Raw genomic sequence first — 27,046 nt, 5'->3', positions numbered from 1 at the left:
TCGCCACCAATACTCATCCACAGAGGAAATTCGTGGCACCAACATCAAACATATCGTTCAATTTATGAGCAGTATTGGGTTGGGGATGATACTCTAGTGCGAAGGAGTCACAATAGATCCTCATGGATCGCAGTGACGTCAGGGCTACAGCGACTTGCCTTCTTTAATAAAAAAAACACGTTATAAATCTTCGATCACTAATATACAAGATACACAGTCCGCGGCAAAAAACGACCTCACTAAAAGAGCACCAAACGCAACATTCTGGTGGACTTTCGATTTAGTAGTGCTCGAACGCTCCGCTGGGAAGCATGTCCCAGTGCTCGTTCAACAATTGTAAAAATCAAATGTTTAAAACACAAAAACAGGATAGAATTTCATATTTCCGGTAAGTATTAATTTTATCCTAATGTATTTCATACAAATTGTATCGTAAATATTGGTATTTTGTTAAGAAATCAACAAAAAACAGTTTTAAAATTAAGTCGTAAATAAATCAACATGAGTTATAAACCATCTCAATTGCGAATACTCATATAGGTACTAAAGGTATTTATCGTAGTTTATCATGCCCACTTGAAATGTTCGGGTAACACACTGTGTTTCTGTTCCATTTGGTGGTGTCGCTATTAATTATTATTTTTTTTTTTTTTATTTTTTTTATGAAATAAGGGGGCAAACGAGCAAACGGGTCACCTGATGGAAAGCAACTTCCGTCGCCCATGGACACTCGCAGCATCAGAAGAGCTGCAGGTGCGTTGCCGGCCTTTTAAGAGGGAATAGGGTAATAGGGGAGGGTAGGGATGGGAAGGGAATTGGGGAGGGTAGGGAAGGGAATAGGGTAGGGGATTGGGCCTCCGGTAAACTCACTCACTCGGCGAAACACAGCGCTAGCGCTGTTTCACGCCGGTTTTCTGTGAGAACGTGGTATTTCTCCGGTCGAGCCGACCCATTCGTGCCGAAGCATGGCTCTCCCACGTTTAAAATTTATTTTATTGAGGAATATTTTTTTTCTAGGTTTCCTCGAGATCCAGTTAGATGTGGAGATTGGATATCAGTTATAGCACGGCAAATATGCGAAGAATTTTTCAAGCCGACTTTAGCGAGCGTTGTATGTTCTAAGCATTTATATTCAATGTATACACGTATATTTTAGTTAATTATAACATTAAACATATTAGAACAACATAATATTACAAGCAAAAAATAATTACTCCACACTTTATACATTAAACTTCGGAAAAAAAATGGACTATTAAAATTATTACAATCAACAAAAAAATGTTGAGCAGTTCGACTCCACTCATACTTTACTTCACCCTGTTCCAGCGGCGAAGTGTGGCCGTAAAATTGAAGTTCTTTTTGGGCACTGTAATAATTTAAACTTTAAATATATACGCGGATGGTTTTATATAGGAATTTAGTTTGAAGCGTGCGTCGTTCGTAAAAATTTATTGCTTTGTAAACACGCATACGTACATTGTTTTATAAAAAGATCTTTAATAACTATGATTAAGGTTGATTTTAGATAAATGTATACTTTTTTAAACTCTATTACTCGGCGACAGATTTTCGAGAGGTTTTCTATGGGACTGTGTATCTTGTATATTAGTGATCGAAGTTATAAATACACGTACATTCATTGACCACACAAAAATTATCAAAAACTAGCGGTACTACGGAACCCTATATTGCGCGTGGCCCGATACGAACTTGGCCGATTTGTTTTAAGTATAAAGTAATATAAACTATCATTTTTCATTATATTTCCTGCAGGCCTAGACAAGTGGCAAGCGATAATCGTAAACGCTAACAAAATGTATGCGATTTGACATCTAATCCATACTTCCATACTAATATATATTATAAATGTGTCTGTCTGTCTGTTACCTCTTCACGCTCGAACCGCTGAACCGATTTTGCTGAAATTTGGCATGGAGATACTTTGAGTCCCGAGAAAGGACATAGGATACTTTTTATCCCGGAAAAATGTACGGTTCTCCCGCGATAATCGAATTTTGGCGCAACGGAGTTGCGGGCGACATCTAGTTAAGACATGACAGTGGTCGACTTCTTCGTGGCGATATGATCCGTGGTAGGATTAACAATTCTTTAATCATCATCATCATCATAATATTAATACGCGAACGAAAAACTTTGTAACCCTTTTTACGAAAAATGGGGAAACGTAGGTGCATGAAATTTTGCACAGTTATAGTTTATATGGTGAAGGAGTGCATCGAACTAATATTATTTTGAAATTATGCTTTTATCATACATTTTTTTACCAAATAAAACATTACACACACTACAACACACACGCATGAGAAATGACAGATTTTTGAGTGACAAGCCTATACATACGAATTATACTCTTTTATTTATGGTTGAAGTCTGTTGACAACAAGTTGACAAATTGAAAATAGATTATATTTTTTTATTGAATCTAAGATACTATTAGACAATGCTTACACGGCCAGTCTGAGATCAGCTGAGTCCCAAAGACAAGTCAACAAGTCAAAGTCAATATTTTTTACAAAATTTAGGTAGTAGTCCTAATGTCGTTGAAACTAAGGTCGAATCTCGACCATTGGGCGATATCTAGTATTTATTAACCGACATCTAAAAAGGAGGAGGTTTCTCAATTCGACCATATATTATGTTTCACAAAATAACAACATTTTACATTGATGTATAGAAACTATGTATCACCAGCTACTTCGGGTGCACCACAAACCGCAGTTTATCAGGCCATTGAAGTTTGCACAAACATGTACGATTTCCTTATTTTCTAAGGAAAATACATCAAAATCATTTAACACAAGCTGTTGTGCCCTGAACTTTGCTAAGCGGGGAGTGGAGCACCACGGTCCATGGGGTGTTAGCAGAAAAAAGGTGGTCAATGGTGCACAGAGTGCGAGTGAGCTGGAACAGGGTTCTGACTTCTGAAGCTGATAGGGTAGAGATTTGAGATGAGCTGCTATTATACGGGTGTAACAAAACTAAGCGATAATACTTCAGGGTGTGTAACTGTGTACTGTGTATATTATGTGTGATGTGTCCCTACACCCTTGTGTGGAGTTCACTGTAAAAGTAGCAGCGCTGAAAGAGAAAATTATTTTGGTGATTTGTGGGCAAATTCCTGAGGCTGGGGCGTATACGAAAGTTAAAAAAAGTTACTCTTTCAGAGCTGCTACTTTCACAATAAACTTTATACACGAGGCACGTACACTCCCTAAACTCTAAAGTATTATCACTATTTTCGTTACACCCTGTATTCTTCACGGTAAGTGGAGGAATCTCGTCTTGCAGTACCGGACATTTTTGACAATTGCCAGATACCCTTTAACTTTCTTAGGACCTGTTTCACCACTTCCTGATAAAGTGCCGAATAGGCTGTCCACAACTTTTATGACAGAATCTCCATACTCTATCTGTCAAGTTAAGTGGTGGATAGCCTATCCGGCACTTATCAGGAAGTGGTGAAACAGGCCCTTAAAGACTTTAAACTCAGAGGGTGTCTAGCAGTGGAAAGCAACTGACAAAAATGTCCAGCACTGGAAGACGAGATTCCTCCACATACTGCGAACAATATAAGCTATGAAATTGAGCTTCCTGGAAGGTCAAGTAGACCTTCAGAACTGGAATCTGGGTACCTCATAAAGTAACCCGACCAAAATTCCATAGTTGCTGGTCGTTCTTACTCTCTGAGGTCACATACAGGTAAACTTTTAGTTTTCCGAAACTGAGGAATGTGTGGCTCTTGGTCCATACGAAAAAACAGAAAAATTCTTAAAGCGGCCGGTACGCTTGGAAGCAGTCTCTTCCAGGCAACCAATAGTTTCATAAGCTTGTACAACCATATAGACCTGTATTTGGTATAACTGATTACAATTACATAATATTTGAATATGTTTTATTTCAATAATATACAGTTTATTACAATCAAATAAAAACAAATTACTCACAAAGGAGCCTCTTCACAATGGTCTATGCTGGCCCACTACAAGCCATCGCCATTGGGTAGACGGGGTAGTAGTGTATGATGGCGGACGATGGCCAGTGTATTGCCAATTTGCCAGACAGTAAAGAGACATTGTGTTTTACACCAAGTGATCGTGGTCTACAGTTAAAATTCGCCTGCAGTAGGCCATTGTGGGCCATTGTGTACTGGAGGCTTAATTTATTAAACTTAAACATCGAAGCTATAATCCTTGATGCCCTCGGCTTCCATCTGCTCCTTGACCCAGGGGTGCATGCGGGGGATGTTCACGTACACCCCGGGGATGTCCTGCTCCCCGCACCCCATGCCGTAAGCCACCAGGCCGTATATGGCGTACCTGTGGCCCTCGCCGCATCCCTGAAAACAATCAAATTCTTTATTCAAACACAATTTAAACAAGCGAACAGAAACAAGAAGGAAATAAACGTGTGATACACTTTATAATAATTATGTCTTCTGATGCCGTGCTAAGTATGTGTAACGTCACAAATACGTTAATAGCAGTCAGACAAAGGGTGAAAATTAAACAAAAAACAATTTCAAATTCAAAAGTGAAGTCAGAAATCAAAATGGGCTATGGTATGAAGCTTCGCAATTGAAGTCGACGCCGCCGGTCACCGTCCACCGACCCATTGTCAAGTCCTTTATGATTTCGCTGACATAGGATTATTATCAAATACAAATTGCCTAAATATGCAATGGATACCCCAGATTGCCAGTGACATTTTAAAGCAACTCCTTGACTCTTGATTTAGCCTAAAGGGGGGGACAGACGTGCGAGTAAGTACGCGGACTTATGGCTCGACGATCTTAATCGCCTGTGTGTCAGCAAAGAACCGCAAGCCGCAAGCCGCAAGCCGCGAGCCGCGAGCCGCGAGCCGCGAGCCTGGGGGTATGATAATCCAGTATGAGCGATTCTCGTGTGTCACCGACGCGAGCCGAGTAAGTTCGCGAATTTAAAACCCGCGTACTTTAAGTTCGTACGTCTGTCACGCACTTAACAAAAACGGTCCAGTAGCTTTAAAGAAATAAACTTGGACGTACATGCTTGAACTAGATAAATGATTGGTCTCGCGCGCGCGCTCGCACGCGCGAGACCAATCATTCATCTAAGGGTAAGTATATGTTAAAAATTGATTTTTTTGCCTACCTTAACGGGACAAACTAGAGGCGATCCGCCGTCACCGACGCACGTGTCCAAGTCCCCCTTGCTGGCGGCGCACGTCAGGGAGTCATGGAGGGTGAAGTCCTCGTTCTCCAGTTCCCTCTGGTATGTCTTCTCGCACTCGCCATCCTCGACCAACTTCAGAGTAACCTGGAAATGTTGGAAGTTAAAGTAAAGTATGAAATTTCAGCTACGGAGTCTACCAAGTCTGGTAATGTAATATGGTATGAAATAAATGAATTATGAATTTTAAAAAAAACAATATCTTTAGGGAATTCTGCAAAGAGCGAGCTACATTTAAGGGTTATACTTGGAGCAAAGTCTTAAGACAGACTATCGTAATATTATTTGTTTGTGTGTGCATCCTCATGGGTTTCGTAATTAAATAAATATCGTAGTCTCGAGAGAGACTGTAACAAATGAGTTTAGGTCGAACTCTTTTGCGATAGTCTCAAGACAGACAACTTAAATGTAACAATAGATGCTCTAACCTTCTTCAGAATAGTGAAGTATTCTTGGTCTCGTTGGGTGTCCCCGCCCCAGCCCATGCTGTAGCACTCAGTGCCCGGGGCCGGCATGTCGGTGCCGAGGCACGCGACGCCCACGTGGGGCGCCAGGGTGAAGGGCTCGCTGAGGAACAACAGCGCTACGTCGTTGTATGAATCCGCTAAAACAGGAATGATAGCTTCCGTTATACGTAGCTATCAGCTAATAACTTGTTTCCAACGCGGGAATCGAACCCATGACCTCCGAGTCAAGAGCCGCTTTATAACCACTACTTAGACGTTATAGGTACAGTAGAAATGCAGGATCAACGAAATAGGAAAGCAAGGATAAGCAATAAGCATGATACTTAGGGTATAGAATACAGATGCTGGATAATATGACGCTATCATATTGTGTTCTTTGCTTGGGCTTAGCTTTCTCCTTCTCTTCTGCCCTTGCCCACATTTTTCTAGTTAGTACCAATTTGTGAGTAATAAATAGTTATATATCTATCTATGTGATTGATGTATAAATTGCCGGTCCCAACTTCCAAGACAGTTTTAATAACAATAATAATAATAAACCATTTATTTCAGACTAAGTCCATAATTTGTTAGTAGATACTACAATACTTAAAAAAACTAGGTTAGTAGACATAATAATAAAATTCAATCAAGATTCAATCAATTTAAATATCTGTTTGGTCTGTTTGCGGCACTAGGTACATGCACATGTATACGTACCCAATGGTGCACAATGGGACAATCAAATTTGTCACTAATTTTCCTAAGTTTTAGCATGTCTCTCGGGCAATTCATCGCGATCATGCAATGAAAAATGTATCAAGACTTACATGTATTGTAATCTTTGTGGATAACAATTTTCTTCACAAATCTGTCTTGGTGTGGGAGGTTTTCTTTTTTGTTATCAGTGTCCCATTCGCCGGCTCTGCATTTAATCTGGAATATACAACATGTTGCTTATATTAGGGCCTGATTAACATCGGTAATCGTACGCGCCACATTTTAGAATTCGTTGTATGAATAATGAATGATGTGAAACCTCGCACATTTGTCCGCACCGTACGCGCCGCATTTCGTGTACTATGCGGTGTGAATTTCAGACATCTAACTTAGCCATCGAAACAAGCGAATGCTAACAAGTAACAAGCACTGTTAGAATATAATTTCGCTTGGTTGTCTTTTCAGTACCTATTTACTATTTACCTCTTCTGGTTTCCTGTTTTCGACTTTGTGTGCAGCTGTTATGACTACGGATGGGTGGATGATGCTTCCACCCCCTATGTAATCCGTGTTCACCCATTCGGTCTCGTCAGTCCTGCTAAAAGTTGAATATAATTTCTAATTATACTTTTATGTAAGTACCCTTATAATCTTATGCAAACTTAAGAATCCTATTTTACATCTTTGAAAACACAGAAGTATCAAAAGATTTTCGAGGTAATAAAATTTAATTACGATTTGTGAGTCAAATTACATTAAATAAATAATAAATAAATAAATAAATTTTTTATTAAGTAATCAATTTCGTTAAGTACATTTTTTTACAATGAAAGGGACACAATATGTATTTATGCAAAGTATTCTGATAGGGAAAACATTGGCAGCCGTACTAGTATGAACTGTGTCACAGCTGCCTTTGTTTACAGCACAAGGTATCTCAGTTTGTAGTAAGCACACAAAGAGTTTTACCACATTACAACGTCGCAAAGCGTCGCGTTTTTAAATGACCCCTTTCCAAAGATATAGGAAGCCAACAGCTGACAGGCAGGAAAAATTGAAACGCCCTGCAAGGTTGCAATGTTAACTCACCCTCAGGGACCTATCAGACAGAGAGCGGTCACGCGGTCAAGCGTTCAAGCGGTCTGCAGCTTTGCGTACTCTTGTGTTGTGTTTTGTTATATTATTTAGGGTTCCGTACACAAAGGGTAAAAACGGGACCCTATTACTGAGACTTCAATATCTGTCCGTCTGTCTGTCCGTCTGTCTCCAGGGTGTAACTCAAGAACCGCTATAGCTAGACTTCTGAAATTTTCACAGATTGTGTATTTCAGATTTCTGTAACCGCTAAGTATAACAACAAATACTAAAAAGAAAATAAAGTTAATATTTAAGGGGGGCTCCCATACAAAAAACACATTTTTTTCCCTATTTGCGCTCTAACGGTACGGAACCCTTCGTGCGCGAGTCCGACTCGCACTTGGCCGATTATAGTATAGATATACTTAAACACGGGGCGTTCTGACCGAGTCAAAATTCCTCCTGTGTGACTGACCAGTGACCGCTCAAACGCAGAACGCTTGAAGTGCTTGAACGCGCGACCGCTGTCTGATGAAGGAGTGAGCACACTGAGACGGGGCGCAGCGGATTTCCGCTTCCATACAAATTGTATGGAGGCGGATTTTTACGATGAGCCCCGGCACGCTGAGCCCCGGCACGGCCCGTCTCAGTGTGCTCACTCCTTAAGTGATAGGTCCCTCAGCATCTCTAGAAGTTGTTTTTCAGCAGTCACGTTCTTGCCAGCTTTATACACTTACTTGAGTAGAGCCACCATCCAGGGGAAGTCTCCGAAGCCGGCGAAGATGTCCTTATCCTTGCCGTTGTACTTCATGGCACAGTCGCCAGGGTCGCTGATGCCGCAAAACTTCGGCGGCTCATACTTTTCCATTACGTCCCTTCCACAGTGACCTTCGGTGCCTGAAACCAAGAAACAATAAGACCTTTGTATCCATTGTAGATATTTACGCACGCGGCGTTTTACGACTCTGGGCGACCGCCCAGGGCACCGGGAAAAAGGGGCGCTGAAGGCAAACAAAAGGGGTGCCATTTTTTTAAGCACTACCAGCACCCTGGGCGCACAAAAAATCTCGCCCAGGGCGCTGGTAGTGTTAAAACCGGCACTGTATTTACATACTTAGTATTCCCCGCTAGCACCTGTGATCTTCTGTACCCTCTCGAGTGCGAAGCATAGTTACCAATTACCATATTTACCAATAAGGTAAAGGTAATCCTGTCTGCAGTCAGGATGACTAGAGTCAATCTAATTTTGTTTACGGTGTAAGGTATTTTTATGTGAAATTAGAAGAGAATTATAGCCAGAGTATTTCTTTAGGGTGGGTTGCACCAACTAACTTTAGCTATACCTGTAACTTTAACTACAATGCAAAATGTTAAATCTTTGGTTAAAGTCAAAAATGGATGCCATATTTAACCATAACCTTGAGCTCAACAAGGCTTTAAATGAACGTGGCTGTTTAAAATACCAAAAGGTATTTCTTAAAACTTAAAGGCTGTAAAGCGTTACAAAATATATAATTTATTCATTTTCACAAGTTGCTGTTACAAGCCATTTTCCTAGACTATACTAAATTTCATGAAAATCGTTGGAGCCGATTCCGAGATTCCAATTATATATATATATATATATATATATATATATATATATATATATATATATATATATATATATATATATATATATATATATATATATATATATATAATACGAAAATTTTTTTTCACTTTTGTATGGGCAAGCGCCCGAGCGTCACGAGTTTCCCCATACAAAAGTGAAAAAAAAAATAGTTTTTCAGCGCTGCTACTTTCACAGTGAACTCTCTACAAGGAACACGTACACACCCTAAAGTATTATCACTTATTTTTGTTACACCCTGTATATATATATATATATATATATATATATATATATATATATATATATATATATATATATATATATATATATATATATATATATATATATATATATCTTTAAACGAGCAATTCTTGTATATATATATATTGTTACGGTACATGGTATACGGACACGTGGTGCGCAAGTACATACTCTCGAACCTTCTAGAAAGGTCTAATGTTTGTTTACGTGTTTACCCTTTATTTGTTAGCGTGTTTGAATTTAGACCTTATGACTGAGTCCATAAGGTCTAAATTAAATTCAACTTACTGCACTTATCGCAAGGACGGCAGTTTTATTGTGGTACATGCCCGAGCCTCCTAGAAATTTCCCACGGTTGTTTACTTGTTTACGTGAATCGGGAAATTTCTGGAATTCGTCTCGCCATATAAAAAGAGCCGCAGGCAGGCCCGGCAAGTGAGTTCGTTTCGAGCTTTCATCAAGGCGATTTCGGAGTGATCAATAGTGAGTGAACCAGTGAAACCTGCGACTTGGCTACGACCTAGGACAGTGATAGTGCTTAGTGATTGGACCTAGTGATTTGTGTTTGGACTTAGTGCTAAGTGTTGTGACCTAGTGTTTAGTGCAGTGTTAACGAGCAATTATTGTATATATATATATATATATATATATATATATATATATATATATATATATATATATATATACAATAATTGCTCGTTTAAAGATATAAGATTTAGTGATAGCTTCAATATTTACAAATTGTTTTCATCAATCAAAATATAATCCTTCAATTCCTTCAAATCCCTTTTTTTTCACTTGACACTATTGTCAATCTGGACGTCTTTCTGGTTAGCTCTTTTCATGTACTTTTTTCTCAAATTAAACCTCGACTTTTTCCTCTCTTTGACTACATTTGACTATTATGACGTCTTTGACTTGAATTTTATGAATGTTTCTACCATGACTTTTTGAGATATTTAATTTTATAATGTTTTGAATTCTATATTTACTATTACTATTTACTTCCCTTACCACCTTACTTTGGTTTTGTTCTTAGGTTCCTTTACGCTTCTCACTTTTTTTTTACTTTGTATCTCGAACAATAGTTTAAATATTGTTTTAGTGTATTTTTATACCTTCCCTCGCAAGGACCATGTTTAATACTCAAAAGTCCTTTTTGAGTTGACGAAGAAGACCATGACCATACTTTACTTCTCAGAGGTTCGGGACCATGTTAATTTCTTTACTCAGAGGTCCGGGACCATATTAATTCCTTTACTCAGAGGTCCGGGACCATAATATTATTAATTTCTTTAAGGCCTTGCAAGACCATATTAAGTACTCAGAGGCCCTGCATGCGTCCTCGAAGATTTTAAAGATGAAGGACCATGTTACCTTCTCGAAGGTCCTTTTGGATCATGTTCTTCTGGTTGAGTCTCAAAGGCCCGGGACCATATAACATATTTAATTCTCAGAGGTCCGGGACCATATTAATTTCTTCTTCTTGAGTTGACTGTATACATTTTCCATTTACTTTTTTGCTCGAAGGACCATGTTTAAAATACCAAAAGGTATTTCTTAAAACTTAAAGGCTGTAAAGCGTTACAAATATAATTTATTCATTTTCACAAGTTGCTGTTACAAAGCATTTTTCTAGACAACAATATGACACATTTCTATTGACAACAGTTGGCGTTGGAGTATTATTTTTAAATCTAAAGAGGTATCATAATTCGACTGAACAGTGGCGAAAAAAGGAACTAACACTGTCATCATACAAAAACGCCATTTTTGACAGCTCTCTTTACCAGCAGCGCCCCCGCCCCCGTTCATTTCAAGCCTTATCGAACCAGCTGTCATCTGTAAATTCTGTGGTCAAAGTTAAGGTTAAAGTTAAAGTTAGCCTTAACTTTAACTTTAACCACGCCTCGGTGCAAGTTGCAACCCACCCGAAGTATTGCAAAAATATTAACTTCTAAATCATATTATTCAGAATTAGGTACAGTACTTATAGGCTATTTTCCTCATGACACATAATACTTATATAATAATTATGCTAAAATAATAATTGGAAGGAAAGAGGTGTCAAAATATTATATACTTACCTACTTACATTATGTTATAACACGATTTTATAACATAGTTGTATACAGCAAATTATAACTTTGCAATAATCCACATCCATCCACAATAAGCTTTTTTATAACGCGCGACGTTGTGCCTAATGGCCCATTGCCACAGAATATCCATTGCCTAGTTCGGATCTGAAGTTTTTCGAGAGGTTTTTAATTTTTGTCTATTTTCGTATCCATTCGGCCTGCCCTGCCTGCCCTGCCCCGGGACTGATGCCGAAAACGCTATGTGATAATAGACTATGTTGCCTTGGCTATTTCGTTTTTCAGATCACATAGCAGACATATGGAAAACTAACTAATACATATTTCCGAGTGAAGAAGACACCAATTACATTCCTTTACTTTTCTTTGCTTACTCGATAACTAGTTTCTACACCGAGAACCATTTTAATTTTTTAATGTGGTAAAGCGCTCCACCGCAGATTGGGAATCTCCTATCAGCAGTATGGAGTTATAGCAATGGCGCACTTGCCGGGTAGGCGCACTTTGCCATACTCACTATACTCAAAACTTACCATCTCCCATGTCACTAATTGTCAGAGTGTCGGTTTCGTCCTCCACTATCCGTATGGGAATATTCTGGCAGCTCACGTACACGCATAGGAGGCCGATGATGGCAGCACTAGAATATAATGATTAAAAATTAAATTAAGAAATTTAAAAAAACCCCCGCCAAACAACTTTAAAAAGTAATGAAATAACATATTTTACTGACTTTAAGTTTAAATAATTCCTAAGTGTAAAGTGATATTTTAGTCCATAATTGTTGTCACGGTATGTCGGGGGACCGCCAACAGTGTCTTTTGCATTTTGTATCGCCATGTCACTGATTGTCTCGATTCAGTTCGCTGTGAACTGACCCTTAAACTATAATGTTATGTGAAATCAAACATCTACATTAGCGGTCCCCCGACACACCTTGACAACAATTATGGACTAAAATATCACTTTACACTTAGGAATTATTTAAACTTAAAGTCAGTAAAATATGTTATTTCATTACTTTTTAAAGTTGTTTGGCGGGGTTTTTTTTTAATTTCTTAATTTAATTTTATTTCATGCTTTTTAAACTTGTGTTGGTTATAATGCAGAGTAATTCCTATCAACAGGATCATAATATTATATCCCAATGAACTATCTAGGAATGTTATTTTTGGATGAGGCCGTCAATATGAGTCCAAACATGAAACCTCCACTTTGGGTTCATATGGAGCTCGGCTTTTATAGAATCCAGGTGATGCTGCAGCAGCAGCATGCAAAAATTTATGGGTTATTTACGTCTTACTAGTTGTCGCAATTAAAATGAGCCCAAACACGAAACCTCTAAGTTGGTGAGGAGTTGGGTATCCTATTGATTACCAGGTGATGCTGCAGCACCAGGTCAACATTCCATTAATGTGTAAATATTCATAAATGTCACGAACTAGAATTCAATAAATTATAAAGCCCACCAAACTACTGCAAGTTGCTAATCGGCCCTTCACGAACCAGATGAACCGCGATTTTTCAACACAGAGCAGGCTGATGATGATGAACTATAGCTAAGAACACTCTCAATTAAGTCAGCTTTCAAACAAAAAAAAACTAGATCAAAATCGGTCCACCCGTTTGGATGCTACGATGCCACAGACAGACAGACAGACAGACAGACAGACAGACCGACAGACACGTTAAACTTATAACACCCCTCTTTTTTGTCGGGGGTTAACTAAATTGTAACGTAACAATTTCTTTAGACCTTTGTACGTTTTTGACTACCAACTATGAGAGAGCAGAGACACATAGTATTTTACTCTAATTTGATAGTAGGCAAGGATTTCCAAGTTTCATCTTCTCGTGGGGTAGTTCTTGGTGGTAATCATGAAGAACAGTTCGAAAAGTGTTTATTTGTATCTAACGAAAAAATAAACATTATTTAATTTCATTTCTATGCCTCAAGTATCAAAAAGCACAAAACATCGGTTTCGAATTGCTTTTTAAGCTAAAAGCAATAATGATCCCCACAAGGTGTTTAATTTAGTCTTGTCTAAATTACACAGTTACTTACTTCAATCTTTATATCTTTAAACGAACAATTATTCTTGTATATACTCGTATGTAACTATATATAATACAAGTGGAATCTCGGAATCGGCTCCAACGATTTTCATGAAATTTAGTATATAGGGGGTTTCGAGGGCGATAAATCGATCTAGCTAGGAATCATTTTTAGAAAATGTCATTTTATTCGTGTTTTATCAAATACCGAGCAAAGCTCGGTCAAAATATAGCTAGTAATAATAATAAGAGCTTTCGCTTCGCTATAGAATCGTCAACCAAAAATGTATGGAAATGACATAAGCGTTCGTTATCATGAGTCTCTTGTCGTAATCGTGTACACCATTGGTAGCCAAATTACAAGTTGGACGAAAGCGATATCACTGTTCATCTTCTTTATTGCGATAAAGAAGTGCCCCTTAGCTTTTTGTATAGAAAGTCCTAGACAACACACACAAATGCCACTAATCGCTAGCGTTTTCGTATCTTTTCTTTTCGTCACAAACGATTGTTAAAAAGGCGGTGTTATCGCGTTGAAGAACAAAATGGCGTGCATTCAGCTGTAAATTGTGTGTGGCTGCCGATCAATGGTTCTTACTTCTTGTTAAAAACATAAGTACTCAAGTACTAATTAATATGCATGCATTACGCTTGCTGTGGACCGCGCACCACCACACCATATCGGACAGGCGCAGGAGGAGGCTTTTGCTAAGACGGCAATTAGAGAGAATAGAAGACATGCCGGAACTTCTATTCACACAAAATTTCCGTCTTGACAAAGCCTCCTACACAAGTTTGTGTATGGATTTGCGCAGGGCAAATATTTTAAAGGGAACCAACGAAATACCTCTCCAAATTAAGGTAAGAAAAAGAAAATGTACTTAAGTAACTTTACTATAGGTATTGTAATTCAAATGTTGGTCTTGAGTTCTTTATTCAAGTTCGGAGTTTCAGTTTTGTGCACGTTCCCAAGTGTCAAAATCCATTTAAACAGCTCTAAAACAGTTTCAGATTTTATCAAAATCGGTCTAGTGGTCAGTTTTGTGTATGGTCGGACTCCATTTATTTTATGATTTGTCCCACAACTTTTAAATCTGAGGCTAAATAAATGTGCAGTATTGTGAATTATTATAATAGTGAAATACAAACAAACTAGCTTTTCAAGACTTTTGATATTGATTTTTCTTTACAGTTACATGGATCTGATAAAATCTGTCATCCATGCTGGCAAAAAATTGACCGAGCTGCTACTTGTTCCACTGAAGTAAGACATCCCAACAATAACCAACCCAGTATAATCTTGCCAATGTACACTAGAGCTTCAGGTTCTCAACAGTTTTGTTTTTATCCTGATTGTCATTCAACCCAAAGACTGGCTGCTCCTAAGTGGCTGAGAATAAAATTATTCACTGATTATTTTTATGTACCACAAAACTGTAGGATTTGTTCCTTCCATTTATATAATGATAATTGGGAGGTACTTAGTAATATCCAGCAACCGATTCATAGTTTTAATGCAGAACACATTCAGGACTTCGCTGCGCTCATATTATGACTATTTTATGGTCTTTAGGCTCGGCAAGGCATCAAGATCATATTGATCCCCCTGCCCAGTTTCTTGATCAAGTATTACTTACTTATGAAACAGAGTAATAAAATATTTATTAAAAATATGTTGTTTTATTTGATTATTTAACTTTTCCAATAACACATAGAAATCTAAATATAAAGTCTGATACAAAACTAGGTTTATATTCTGCTTTTTACAAAGACAAATGACGGGAAGTATATGTTATTTCCGCAGGTGCTGATGGTACTAATCTAGGACCGCCTACATCGGCGGGCCTCCCCGTGGAGGTAGATGGTCTTGGATTAGTTGGCTCTATTATATTATATTGTATGTCTTCCGTCGACATCATCTGTGGTGATTGTGGTGATGGTGGTGGGAGTATTCTGCAAAAAAATAAACAGTGTATGAAAGTATTATAAAAGATAAATAGTTTCATTGGGTTTAATTGTATTGATAAAATTAGTCAAAAACACATACCATTTACAAAAATTTGCTCTATGTTGGCTGGCTCTGCCTGGATGTCTACAGGTCTTTCAATGAGATTAATGTTCTGGAAAAAAATAAATGAAAAAGTTTTATCAATGAAAATATTTTCATACATTGACCATACATAATATAATATTATCCATTTAAAGTAATTTATTATAGAAACAAATTAATATTTTAATCACTTACGGTAAAACCCAGCTCTTGGACAGCCTCTTGGCCTTGGACAGCCAGTAGGCCCATGATAGCCAGCACTCTGAGATCAAGTGCCGACAGCGACTGACCATCATGAGGCCCACCGCCTGTGCCATTGGCAGCTAGGCGGATTCTAAGCCCCTTCTTCTTAGTTTTTGACTTTAGATCTGCCCAAACCTATGAAAAATGAAATACATGTTTTTTTTAAATTATAACTTTGAAAAACATTTATTTCTCTCTTATCAAGAAGTAGTATAGAGTAAGAAATTATTTATTTGTATTAACTTAAAACCAATCTAAAACATAAGAAACAATTCTTCTTTAATAAAAGATTAAAGATTAATATTATGACTAAATATATTATAATATTATTAAGTAAATGATGTATTCTGATGAAAAAAAATTATCATGAAAGTCTGTGATGAAATAAAAATTACAATTATTATGTACATGGAATTGAGTTTGTTTTTTTAAAAAGCTTTGTAATACCTAGCCCCCAGCTACATTTAAGGTACAAAGCTTTAATCAAGATTTCAAATTAAGTACTTTGTTTCTAAATTTGTTTTAAAATACTTTGAAATAAAACCTTGCAAATTAACAATTGAATTACTTTCACTGTAGTGAAAAAAAGCAGCATGTATACTGCTTTGTAACTGATTTATTTGCAATGTAAAAAATACTAAGGATTCTAGTATTATGAAGGAATTTATACAAATTATTATTGGTTCATATTATCAAACATTTAATACCTACTTACAAATGATCAAATGTATAAAACATATTTTACCAAATGAATACTTACTTACATACCTTCTCATTGAAATAAAATACTTACTTAATCTTGCTTAAAATCTACTTATAACATTTTAAAAACCTATATTTAAAACTTACTTTTTTCCACTTTTTGGTTGTTTTTGTTGAGCCATTGCCTATGGCATTAAGGCTATGGGTCAGGGTGTCCCATAGCCTTTCAGATCGAAGGCGCCCTTGGGCACCACCAACGGGCCTGGATAAATCTCCATTACTGCAATACATTTAATAGAATAAAGGTTTTCAGTATTTAAGCAACAAATATTATGAACTACTAACTAGTATCATCTAATATGCATCACATTCCTACACATGATAATAATATTAAGTTCATGGTTTGCCCATTGCACAGGGATCATGCCTCAGGGTTAGTCTGAAGGAACTAGACTGAAATCACAAACCTTTTATTATCTCTTAATACCTCATGCCATTAGCTTGATCCTTTCGTAAGTGTACAATTGAATATTGATACATAGTAAGTTTTATCACTACCACTAAACCATTTAAGCAAAATATTTAAGAAAATATAAGTTTTCAACATCATCGTAGGCATCAATGTAGTAACTACAACTGTGAAATTTACTTACGTCTCCATGTATTCTGTTAAATATATATACTGTTCGTTACTTGTTTTGCACGTTCATTTTAATTTCTATCGAAAATAAATTAACAAGAAGAAAAAACACGAAAAACTTCTCGTTCACATTGGAATAAATTCGCGGTCTGAGTTGGCGGCATAACAAACTCATTTCAAAGTTATTTTACCTCTGAGTTATGGCGAAAGTGATCCTAAAATCCTTGTCATAAAGTCTATAGCCGAGACCATAGTCGTGTTCGTTTCGTTTTTCAATGCACATTGCGCATGCGCAAAGTTAAAAATAACGAGAGCCGCCATTAGGCGAACGCGTTGGCCAACGCGTCTGCAGACGCGTTGGCCCAATGTGTAGAACGGGCGTTCGCGCGTTGGCCGTAGGTATTTAGACGTTGGCCAACGCGCGAACGCCCGTTCTACACATTGGGCCAACGCGTCTGCAGACGCGTTGGCCAACGCGTTCGCCTATGTCGAGAGCCGCCATAAGTGTCAGTGTGTCATGTTTTAAAATACCATTAAATTTCTGTCAGATTTTAGAACATGACACTGACACTAACACTGACATTGACATTTAAAAAACGAAACGAACACGACTCATACTGACAGTTGACATTTGACAGTTGAAATTTAACAGTTGACATTTGACAGGACAACAAAACCAAAGACAATTTTGGGGCAAACGAAGGTAAAGAGAAAATCGTTATGGAATCACCGAAACGTAAGTTCGCCGGTTGTTGGCTAGGGCAAAATGTTCTGTATTGCATTGGCGTTAAAGAATCTACTAGTCTCTTCGTAATAAGGCGAAGTAAATTTGGCTAGGGCCTCAGGGGGGTGAGCGAATATCTTTTCTTTATCGCTTCTTTATACAGTGTGTAACAAAAATAAGTGATAATACTTTAGGGTGTGTGCGTGTTCCTTGTAGAGAGTTCATTGTGAAAGTAGCAGCTCTGAAAGACAAAAACGCTTATGTCAATTCCATAGATTTTAGTTGGCGATTCTATAACGAAGCGATAACGAAAAAGTTTTGGCTAAATGGCCTGACCAGTGACCACCAAGGTACCGTCATAGATAGAAATCAAACTCTGTGCCTTTCTTTTTGCTCTCGAACGGTACTATAAAGATTTACGTGGCCCAACAACAATGTAATTAATTTTTTTTTAATTATAATAATAATAATATTTATTTAGTATTTACAATGATGGTGAGATACAATTATTATATTAGAGCTACTTAAACTAAATAAGTACAAATTTAATGATTATAGTATTGCCTGAACTAGGATACCCTGTGTTTCAGGCTAAAATTAGTGCTACAATAATTATTACGATACAAACTATAGCTGGGTCAGGCCGTAGATTTTTCCACTTTTTTCATAACCAGTGAGATTCATACAATATCACAAACAATTTAATATTTTTACCTGCTTTGGTATTTTTATCCTGTTGTATTTTATTAAAGGTAAAAACAACTTTTACGAATTAGCTGTAACTAGAAAAGTTTTTATAAAATTTAATTTCAAAGAGCACAAGGAAATATATTTTCATACAAAAAAAACTTGTCAATAAATTTAATCATAACTTTAATCAACAAATGTTACGAATATTTATTGAAGTAAGCTGTATTGTATAATACATAATAGAAAAGGAGGTTCGAGCAATTTAACGCAATATCTCTTTATGATTTAACGCCATTCCATTTATGTTTATCCCAATTTTAAAACATGTCTTTAATTTCTACACTTTTATGTTACTATTTTTATGTTACCAATATCGTGGTTAAATGTAAACTTTGAATAATATTAGGAGAATTGGCATTATAAGACAGGCAACATTGAATAGAAGTATTAGAGTTAAAAAAAAAGACGCCATATTGTTGTCTATGGATTGTGTCAAACAGTGCACGCATTTTTCGTCAGTGAAATTGGAAAACAATTATTGTGATTTTTAAAGATAAGTACCCGCTGGTTTATGTTAATTGTGTTATTTGTTTGTATGGTAAAGCTTACATTTATGAAAGAAACGTCTTTAAAAGCGCAAATCTTTTTCGTTTCCAAATTATAACCTTCTTTCATCCAAAATATTTCACTTTTATGTTACTTTATGTTACTCTTATGATACTTTTCTGTTACCGGTAACATAAAATTTTATGTTACGTAACATAAGGGGCCCATAAAGGTCTGCGCATAATAATAATATTATAATAACTTAAAAAGATGGGATTATACATCTCACTCACCCACTTCTCACGCACATTACACACGCACTACACACACTCACAAACACTTATCACTTTCACCTATTTACTTATGCAATTATGTACTAAGTGCTAGACTAGATATTAAGCTGGAAGAGCGAGGCATTCCCAACAAAAACAAGTGTCTTTTGACTACTCAAAGGGAAGCCCCTGCAACAAATATGTATGGATTTACATAAATAAAGAATTTTATTTATTTATCCATACTAATATTATAAATGCGAAAGTGTATCTGTCTGTCTGTCTGTCTGTCAGTCTGTCAGTTTATCTGTCTGTCTGTTACCTCTTCACGCCCAAACCGCTAAACCGATATTGCTGAAATTTGGTATGGATATACTTTAGAGTCCCGGGAATAACATAGGATACATATTATCCTGGAAAAATGTACGCTTCCCGCGCGATAAACGAATTTTGGCGCAACGGAGTTGGAAAAAAACGAAAACAAAGACAATGAAGATAAGATTAGAGCCGAAGAAAACACAAACACAGCCGAGGATGATAAGATTCAGTCTAACGAGGGTTGCAACAAAGCAGAAGAAGATATAAATAAAGCCAAAGAAGACGAAAATAAAGCGGAAGATGGAAAAGAAGATGGGAGTAAAGGCAAAAATGACAGAATCAAAACGGAAAATAACGAAAATAAAGACAATGAAGATAGGAATAGAGCCAAAGAAAACAAGTTAGATGAGGATTACAAGATAAAAGCAAAAGACAAAATTAATAATAAATACAAAATAAATAACGCTGAAATTAGCGGCAGCAAAGATGATGTAGATGAAAATTCTATTCAAAACTTAATGTGTAGTATTTTAAAAATAAATGACACTGTTTTAGTACGCTATTACCAAAAAAAAAACTTGGAAATACTATGTTGGCTTTGTAATGAATTTAGAATTAAAGAATAGTGAGCAATATTATAAAATTAAATTCTTAAAAAGTATTACAGATTCTTTGAGAAATGTGAAATTTATAATTCCAAAAAAACGAGATGTCGATTTAGTACCTGAAGTATCTATAGTGAAACAGATTAACATTACTCAAGAAAATGATTCCAATGAATATTATCTGTGTGACGAAAGTGACACAGTCTATTTTGTATAAAAGATATTATTTACTTTTTGTTTTATATTATAAAGTTTTTCCTGGCAATTAAAATTAGATTTTAGGGAAAAATACGTTTTAAGCTTGTTACCTAATTGTTATTTCTACATTTTACTGAATTTAGCTCAAGATTTGATTTTATCTAAGTATAAAAATATTAGTAAAGCGATTTTAATTTGTGATTGAAAGAAGCTAAATAAATAAGTATGTGTATTTGAATGTTAGAGAAACAATAACAGTTGTTGTTTACCTTTCGTGAATTTATTTTTGATACTAGATAAGATATTGCTTTAAAAAGCCAAATGAAAATAAGTAAATAATCATGTCGATTCCAATGCACACAATTAAATTTTATTAAAAATAGAAGTGATGCCATCCCTTTCACTCTCATTTCCATTCGTCTGCTTGAGAAAGAGTCAGCATGAATTTTAGTTTTAATAAAATTTAATTATGTACATTGGAATCGACATGAATATCTACGAAATTGAAACGTTGATTGCAGCATTTAACTACTTACTAAGAATTAATAAAATTACATTCAAGTAAGAAGTTGTTTATTTTTATTTGTAAATTGCCTCACATTGTGTCGTTATGTATGCAGCTTTATTATAATTAATGTTACTTTTATGATACTGTAACATAAAAGTTTGTAAGTTACTTTATGTTACAAAGTGGAAAAATCTACGGCCTAACCCAGCTATGCCTTAAAGTTACAAATTAAATTAAGTAGTTACACTAACTATAATTATTATAGTTTTAAATTACCTATACTAATATTAATTTATTATTACACAATATTATACTTACTTAATCTTATTCTAATGTTCATTTATTGCAAAACCACTAGAAGTTTTTCTGTTTCCTCATAAGACATATTTTGAAGAAAATTTTTAAGGTTTAATTTACAATTAAAATAATTAACAGAATATATATTTAACAGGGCATTTATTCTTTTATAAAGAAGAGGACCTAAAAATATGTAGTACTTATCAGCAAAAGCATGTTTTGTATTTATTTCTAGTGGACAAACGATATCTTTCCGCCTTTTGTTGATGGAATCCGGGTAGAAGGGTAGAGATATGTGTTGCTTTAGTACTACGTTTAGGATGAAAAGCTGACGAACTGTTAGTACTTCAAATGACGTATAAAGCTGGTTAGTAGGGAAAAGAAAAGATCGAAAGTTACATATTTTGATTATTGCCCTTTGTGCTCTTTCAACAGTTAGTAACAGCGTTTTTCCTACTCCTCCCCAAGATGTAATATAATAAGTTAGGTAGTATCGATTGACATAAAGCAAAATACACCTGCTTGATTAAATGTTGGTCTAGTATATGACGAAATTTCTTGAAAATAAACATCAACTTACGAACTTTTTCACATAGTTTATCTACATGAGGCCTAAAAGACAGATTTTCATCTATTATTATACCTAGATACTTTATATTGTTGATCCCATCAATACTAGGACATGTGCATGCCATATTAGAGAATGTTGTGCAAAGATGTGCATATAGTGGCTGGTTAGTAATTGCTGTGGTGGATTTACGCATCATTGACAATGATGGTAAGATTGAGATAGGGCGGTAATTTGAGACTTCCTGTTTGTCACCGGATTTATAAATCGGTACTACGACTGCCTTTTTTAGACATTTAGGAAAATGACCTTGAGATAAGCATTTTTGAAAGATATGGGTTAAGTGTGGAACCAGAATATGTCTAAATTTTTTCAAAATTGTACACGAGATATTATCCCATCCAACTGCGCAGTCGTCCCGTAGGCTTTCAATAATTCTACCTACCTCGGATTCATCGGTGTCTATTAATGAGAAAGACATTGCGTTAGATCTATAAGTTAAAGCGGCATAATTATGGTCGACCGTGCAATTGGCTTTGTGATTTATGTGCTAAGTGCGCCCCAATATTTACAAAATAATTATTTACAATGTTTAGAGATGCCAATTCTGAAGATTGATTTTTCAGCAAAACTGAGGATGATTCGTGATGCTTTTTGGTGTATGTTATGTCCTTGATATTATGTTTCCCAATTTTTCTGCTGTTATAAAAACATTTTGGAACGTGCTAGAGCACGTTCCAAAATGTTTTTATCACTTATAATACCACAAGAGCTTCAAAATTATCGGATATTTCCCGATAGGTTCGTTGCAAACAAATGAAGGATTCAAGTTTTTCAGGTTAAAAAATCACGAGCGCGAAGCGCGAGTGATTTTTCCTGAAAAACTTGACGACTTTATTTGTTTGCAGGGAACCTTGAGGGAAATGCCAGATAATTTTGAAGCTCGTGTGGTATTCGGGGGATTATTTTTCCGTCCCAAATGTCGGCCAATATAATTGCACCATGAGACACAATTGAATTCAACCTGTCAGTTTGACGTGTTTGTCTTTTATATAAATAGCAACTACCAGAGAAAATTTTCAAAAAATTATCAGTATAATACCATGTAGGTTGTACCACGTGACGTCGAATGGTGCAATTCTATTGGTCGATATTTGGGTCGGAAAAATAATCGTAATTATTTTTTACTCGTCTTAGCAAGTCATTGCAAAAGTTACGATGCCGTTTGTATGTGGTTTGCAATATGGCATTGTGTGGACTTTCTCTAGATTTCATATGTAATTTATCCCTATGTCTTATGCAGCGCAGAAGACCGGGAGTAATCCATGGCTTGAGATTTAATTTTTTACTGCTAGTGCGATAGAGCCTTGTATTTTTCTGGATTGCATTTTGTAGATTTTGTATTACGTATGACATACAAAAATCAGTGTCTGCATTATTGTAAATCGGTGCAAAGTCGATTTTGCATAAATCTTCCTCGAGTTTATTTATGTTTAACTTAGACATTAATTGACAATTTTGTTTGTGACTACGCATGCGACAATTTAATGTTAGTAGGACAGCGTTATGATCTGTTATTGTTGGGTTTAAAATTAGTGTTAGCGGTTGATAATTTGATTTAAGCATTACGTGATCTAAGCAGGATCCACTTCGATGAGTGGGGAGCGTATGAGCAGGGAGTAGGCCGTGATAAGCACATAAGTTGAGGTAGTCCTGAGCACTGCTGTCATTGCTTCCTGGAAGAATGTTAATATTAATATCTCCAATCAAAATTATATTCTTAAAATGTGATAGATTTGTGAGGTGTTCATTTAATTTATTCATAAAAATAGATATATCTCTAAAAGAAGGTGATCTGTACGTCCCTAGGACTGCATATTCAGTTCCTATTTTCAGTAATAGTGTGCTACAGTCCTGGAAAGCTAACTCCTCTACGGTAGCATTAAGCTGTTTATTATATATCTATCCTGACCGATTTCGGCCACAGCGACTTTGGGTCTACGGCTATTGCAAGCGTCGTTCGTGTGCTCGCAGGTGACTGAAGTAACCGATTTTTGCACTAAACGTGCGAGAACATTAAGCGCAAGTCAGTACCCCTCCTACATAATGATAGTGTATGGCTACAGGTGGTCGAGCCTTGAGCGCGTCGCGTTTAGCATCTAGCTCGGCCACACGCACTTTCTCATACTCTGACACCTTAGTGCTCACGGTCCGCTTCCATAGTGATCGGCCCGCAGCCATTGTCTCCCATTGTGACCGATCTAAGTCACACTTCTTCATGTGGCGCATGAGCACGTCTTTGTACCGCAGTAATTGGCCGCCTTGTTTTCGCTTGCCATTACTAAGTTCAGAATAAAAGACGCGCTTGGCCACAGCAGTGTTAGGCATCCGAGAGACATGGCCGCACCACTTCAATTGCCGTTTCATTAGATATGCCTCTATACCGCTGACATTAGCTCGTCGTAGAACTTCCGTGTTTCGAACATGTTGGGACCAATGGATGTTCATAATGTCGCGTAGGCATCTTAGATGGAATTTATCTAATGTGCGGATATGCTTGCGGTATAGGACCCACGTTTCAGATGCATACAGCAGATTGGGTAGAACGACTGCCATGTATACAACCACCTTCGTAGTGAGCTTTATGTCGTGTGAGCGGAACACCTTGAGACGAAGCTTGCCAAATGCTGCTGCAGCTGCTCCAATTCTGCTGTTGACCTCGTCATCAAGGAGGCACTTAGATGATATAGTGCTGCCTAGATATTTGAACTTGTCCACAATTTTAAGTGAGTCGTTACCGAGTTTGATGTCGAGCGAAGGTCTACGCAGTGTATCCAGAGCCATTACCTCGGTTTTCTTTACACTGATTTTTAGGCCAAATCTTCGACATGACTCATTGAGACTCTCCATAAGTCTTTGTAGACCCTCCGAGGATTCCGCCACAAAACACAAATCGTCTGCATACATCATCTCGGTGATAATCATGTGAGACACTTTGGTGTGAGCTTTAAGCCTGGCTAGGTTGAAGACTCCGCCGCCGTCGATACGATATCGAATACGAATTCCCTCGGATAAAGTCTGCAGGGCCTCCCGAACTAGTACTGCAAAGTACAAAGCGAACAGAGTTGGTGCGAGCACGCAGCCTTGCTTAACGCCGCAGCTCACCGGAAAGAACTCTGATTGCTCGCCGTGTACATTGACACAACAACGCATACCATCATGCAGGAGTCGGATCATTCTAACAAACTTATCCGTGCATCCAAGTTTCGATAGTACCACCCATAACGCTTCTCGAGGCACTCTATCAAAGGCTTTTTCTAAGTCAACGAAACATAGTAAAAGTGGTTGACCTTGTTCTCGGCTTTTCTCTTGAAGTTGGTGGATAGAGAAAATAGCCTCACATGTGCCCCGACGGCACAGAGCTGCTGACCAACAAGCAAGATGTTCTTAATCGTTGGGGAGAGCACTTTAACAACTTGCTCAATATTGACCGAGCTGCAGACCTCGCCCACATCAGCTCAATGTCTGCATTGCCCACGAGTAATGAGTTGGATAGCCCGCTGACGCTGCTGGAGGTCGTCGTTGCTGTACAGCAAGAGCAGGTGAGTATCATAAGTCCAACGTACTTGTATAATGGAAGTCAGTGTCTTTGGGACTGAATACTAGTCTGACAACAAAAAGTGTTGATAAAAAAAATTACCTGTCAGTTTTGAAATAGCTTCGAAACAAACTGGTACCTACGGAATTCATAGAAAAATATTTAAAAAAACTCATAAAACAATATTACTTTTTGATCTCATTTAAAATTATTGTTAAGCGTTTCAAAACCTACCTAACGCCTTTTACATGCTGTCTATTCACATTCCACCCGACTTCAAAAGCTTAACATTAAGAACCCTGCTTCTTTCAGAGCCGTAAGAAGTTTCTTCGGATCCCTCAAGATAATATTATGAGTATACTGAGGCGAAGTGTGTGCCTCTCGCAATACGTGGTGTCGCCCAGGATCAAGAGTATCGGATCGCACGTAGGATGCCCGTCCTCTAGCCACCAGTACCTGCCCTCGGCGTACCCAGCTTTATCCTCCAAAACCGAGCAAGTCGAAAAAGTAGAAAAAGGTATGTATTTTTAAGAACCAGCAGGACGATTGCCGTTCGTTCGAATTCGGAAACTTTACCGTGCGGTCATTGGTCAATGCCTAGCACCGCGAGCGTTTATTGGATATCGTGTGATGAAGTTTCCGAATTCGAGATTGCGCATTGTGATTCAGCGGTATCCAATCACGAAAATCTTTTGATCTCTAAGCCCTAAGAATATGCTGAAGCTGATGGGAGAAATTAAAGATAGTAGGAGGAGTAGAAAGTTCATTGACAGTGATAAACTGACCATTAAGCATTAACTATCCTAGTATTTGGCGAGTGCTTTTTTTATAAAATAGGGGGGCAAACGAGCAAAAGTTTAACATCATGGAAAGCAACTACCGTCGCCCATGGACACTCGCAACATCAGAAGAGCTGCAGGTGCGTTGCCGGCCTTGTATTCACCAGCTTAATTTTTTTCCCAGAACCAGAATCCCGGGTGCGTTTCCCGGAGGTATGGCGCGACCGGTTCAGCGCCGCCATCCAGCTCACCTCCACGCCTGAAGCCCGCAGCCTCACCTGCCTCTAACATGTACATAATATACATACACGGTGCTCACAGCTCTGTTTTATTCGACACCAAAATCCCCGCTGTTCCTGAATTGCAGCACACGTCATAATACCTATACGTGTAAGGGCCGAAACACATAACCGCATTGCGGCACCACAACGCCAAATTTGGCGGAATTCAGTTTTTTTACGAGTTTTGAATTTTTTTGCCGGCGATTTTTGCGGTGCGGTGCCGCAACGCGGTATTGTGTTTTGGCCTAAAGGCCAAAGGGTTGTATAGTGTTTTGGCCTAAGAGCCAAAGGGTTGTCTCTTTTACGCGCGATCCTTAGATCGATAGACAACGAAAGTGAAGTGTTCCGCGCGGAAACCGTACATATTTTTGCAACAAAAACTATACCATGTCCTTCCCCGGCTTTCAAAGTATTTCTAAACCAAGTTTTATCAAATTCGAATGCAGAAGTAACTGATACAACGCTTACGGACACTTGCAAAAGGGAGGTCACAACCTTGTTCTCTAGCTTTAAATCCCCTAAC

The 27,046-nt window shown here is 37.4% G+C and overlaps 1 protein-coding gene and 1 long non-coding RNA gene across 2 annotated transcripts; both read right to left on the bottom strand.

Moving 5' to 3' along the window:
• Window positions 1–4,192: 4,192 nt before the first annotated feature.
• LOC121740569 (phenoloxidase-activating factor 2-like) lies at window positions 4,193–13,850 on the bottom strand. The gene is made up of 8 exons (XM_042133305.1): window positions 13,846–13,850; window positions 11,983–12,089; window positions 8,212–8,371; window positions 6,881–6,995; window positions 6,508–6,613; window positions 5,660–5,835; window positions 5,154–5,318; window positions 4,193–4,360 (listed from the first exon to the last, which is right to left on the bottom strand). Exons 1-8 carry the CDS (start codon window positions 13,848–13,850, stop codon window positions 4,193–4,195), a joined length of 1,002 nt encoding a protein of 333 aa, XP_041989239.1.
• Window positions 13,851–15,381: 1,531 nt separating this feature from the next.
• On the bottom strand, window positions 15,382–15,838 carry LOC121740271. The gene is made up of 3 exons (XR_006037623.1): window positions 15,750–15,838; window positions 15,552–15,624; window positions 15,382–15,457 (listed from the first exon to the last, which is right to left on the bottom strand). It is a non-coding gene; the product is annotated as an uncharacterized LOC121740271 (long non-coding RNA).
• Between the last annotated feature and the right edge of the window lie 11,208 nt (window positions 15,839–27,046).

This window comes from Aricia agestis, chromosome 3 (assembly GCF_905147365.1).
Source record: "Aricia agestis chromosome 3, ilAriAges1.1, whole genome shotgun sequence".
In the NCBI taxonomy this organism is placed as follows: Eukaryota; Metazoa; Arthropoda; class Insecta; order Lepidoptera; family Lycaenidae; genus Aricia; species Aricia agestis.
This window is presented reverse-complemented; position numbering and strand designations above follow the sequence as displayed.

Excerpts from the sequence above, each read along its gene's own strand:
- LOC121740569 (XM_042133305.1), bottom strand. Across the intron at positions 5,836-6,507 it reads CCACAAAGATTACAATACAT|CGGATTCATACAACGACGTA; the intron begins GTAAGTCTTGAT and ends TTCCTGTTTTAG. Across the intron at positions 5,319-5,659 it reads ACTTCACTATTCTGAAGAAG|GTTACTCTGAAGTTGGTCGA; the intron begins GTTAGAGCATCT and ends CAACATTTCCAG.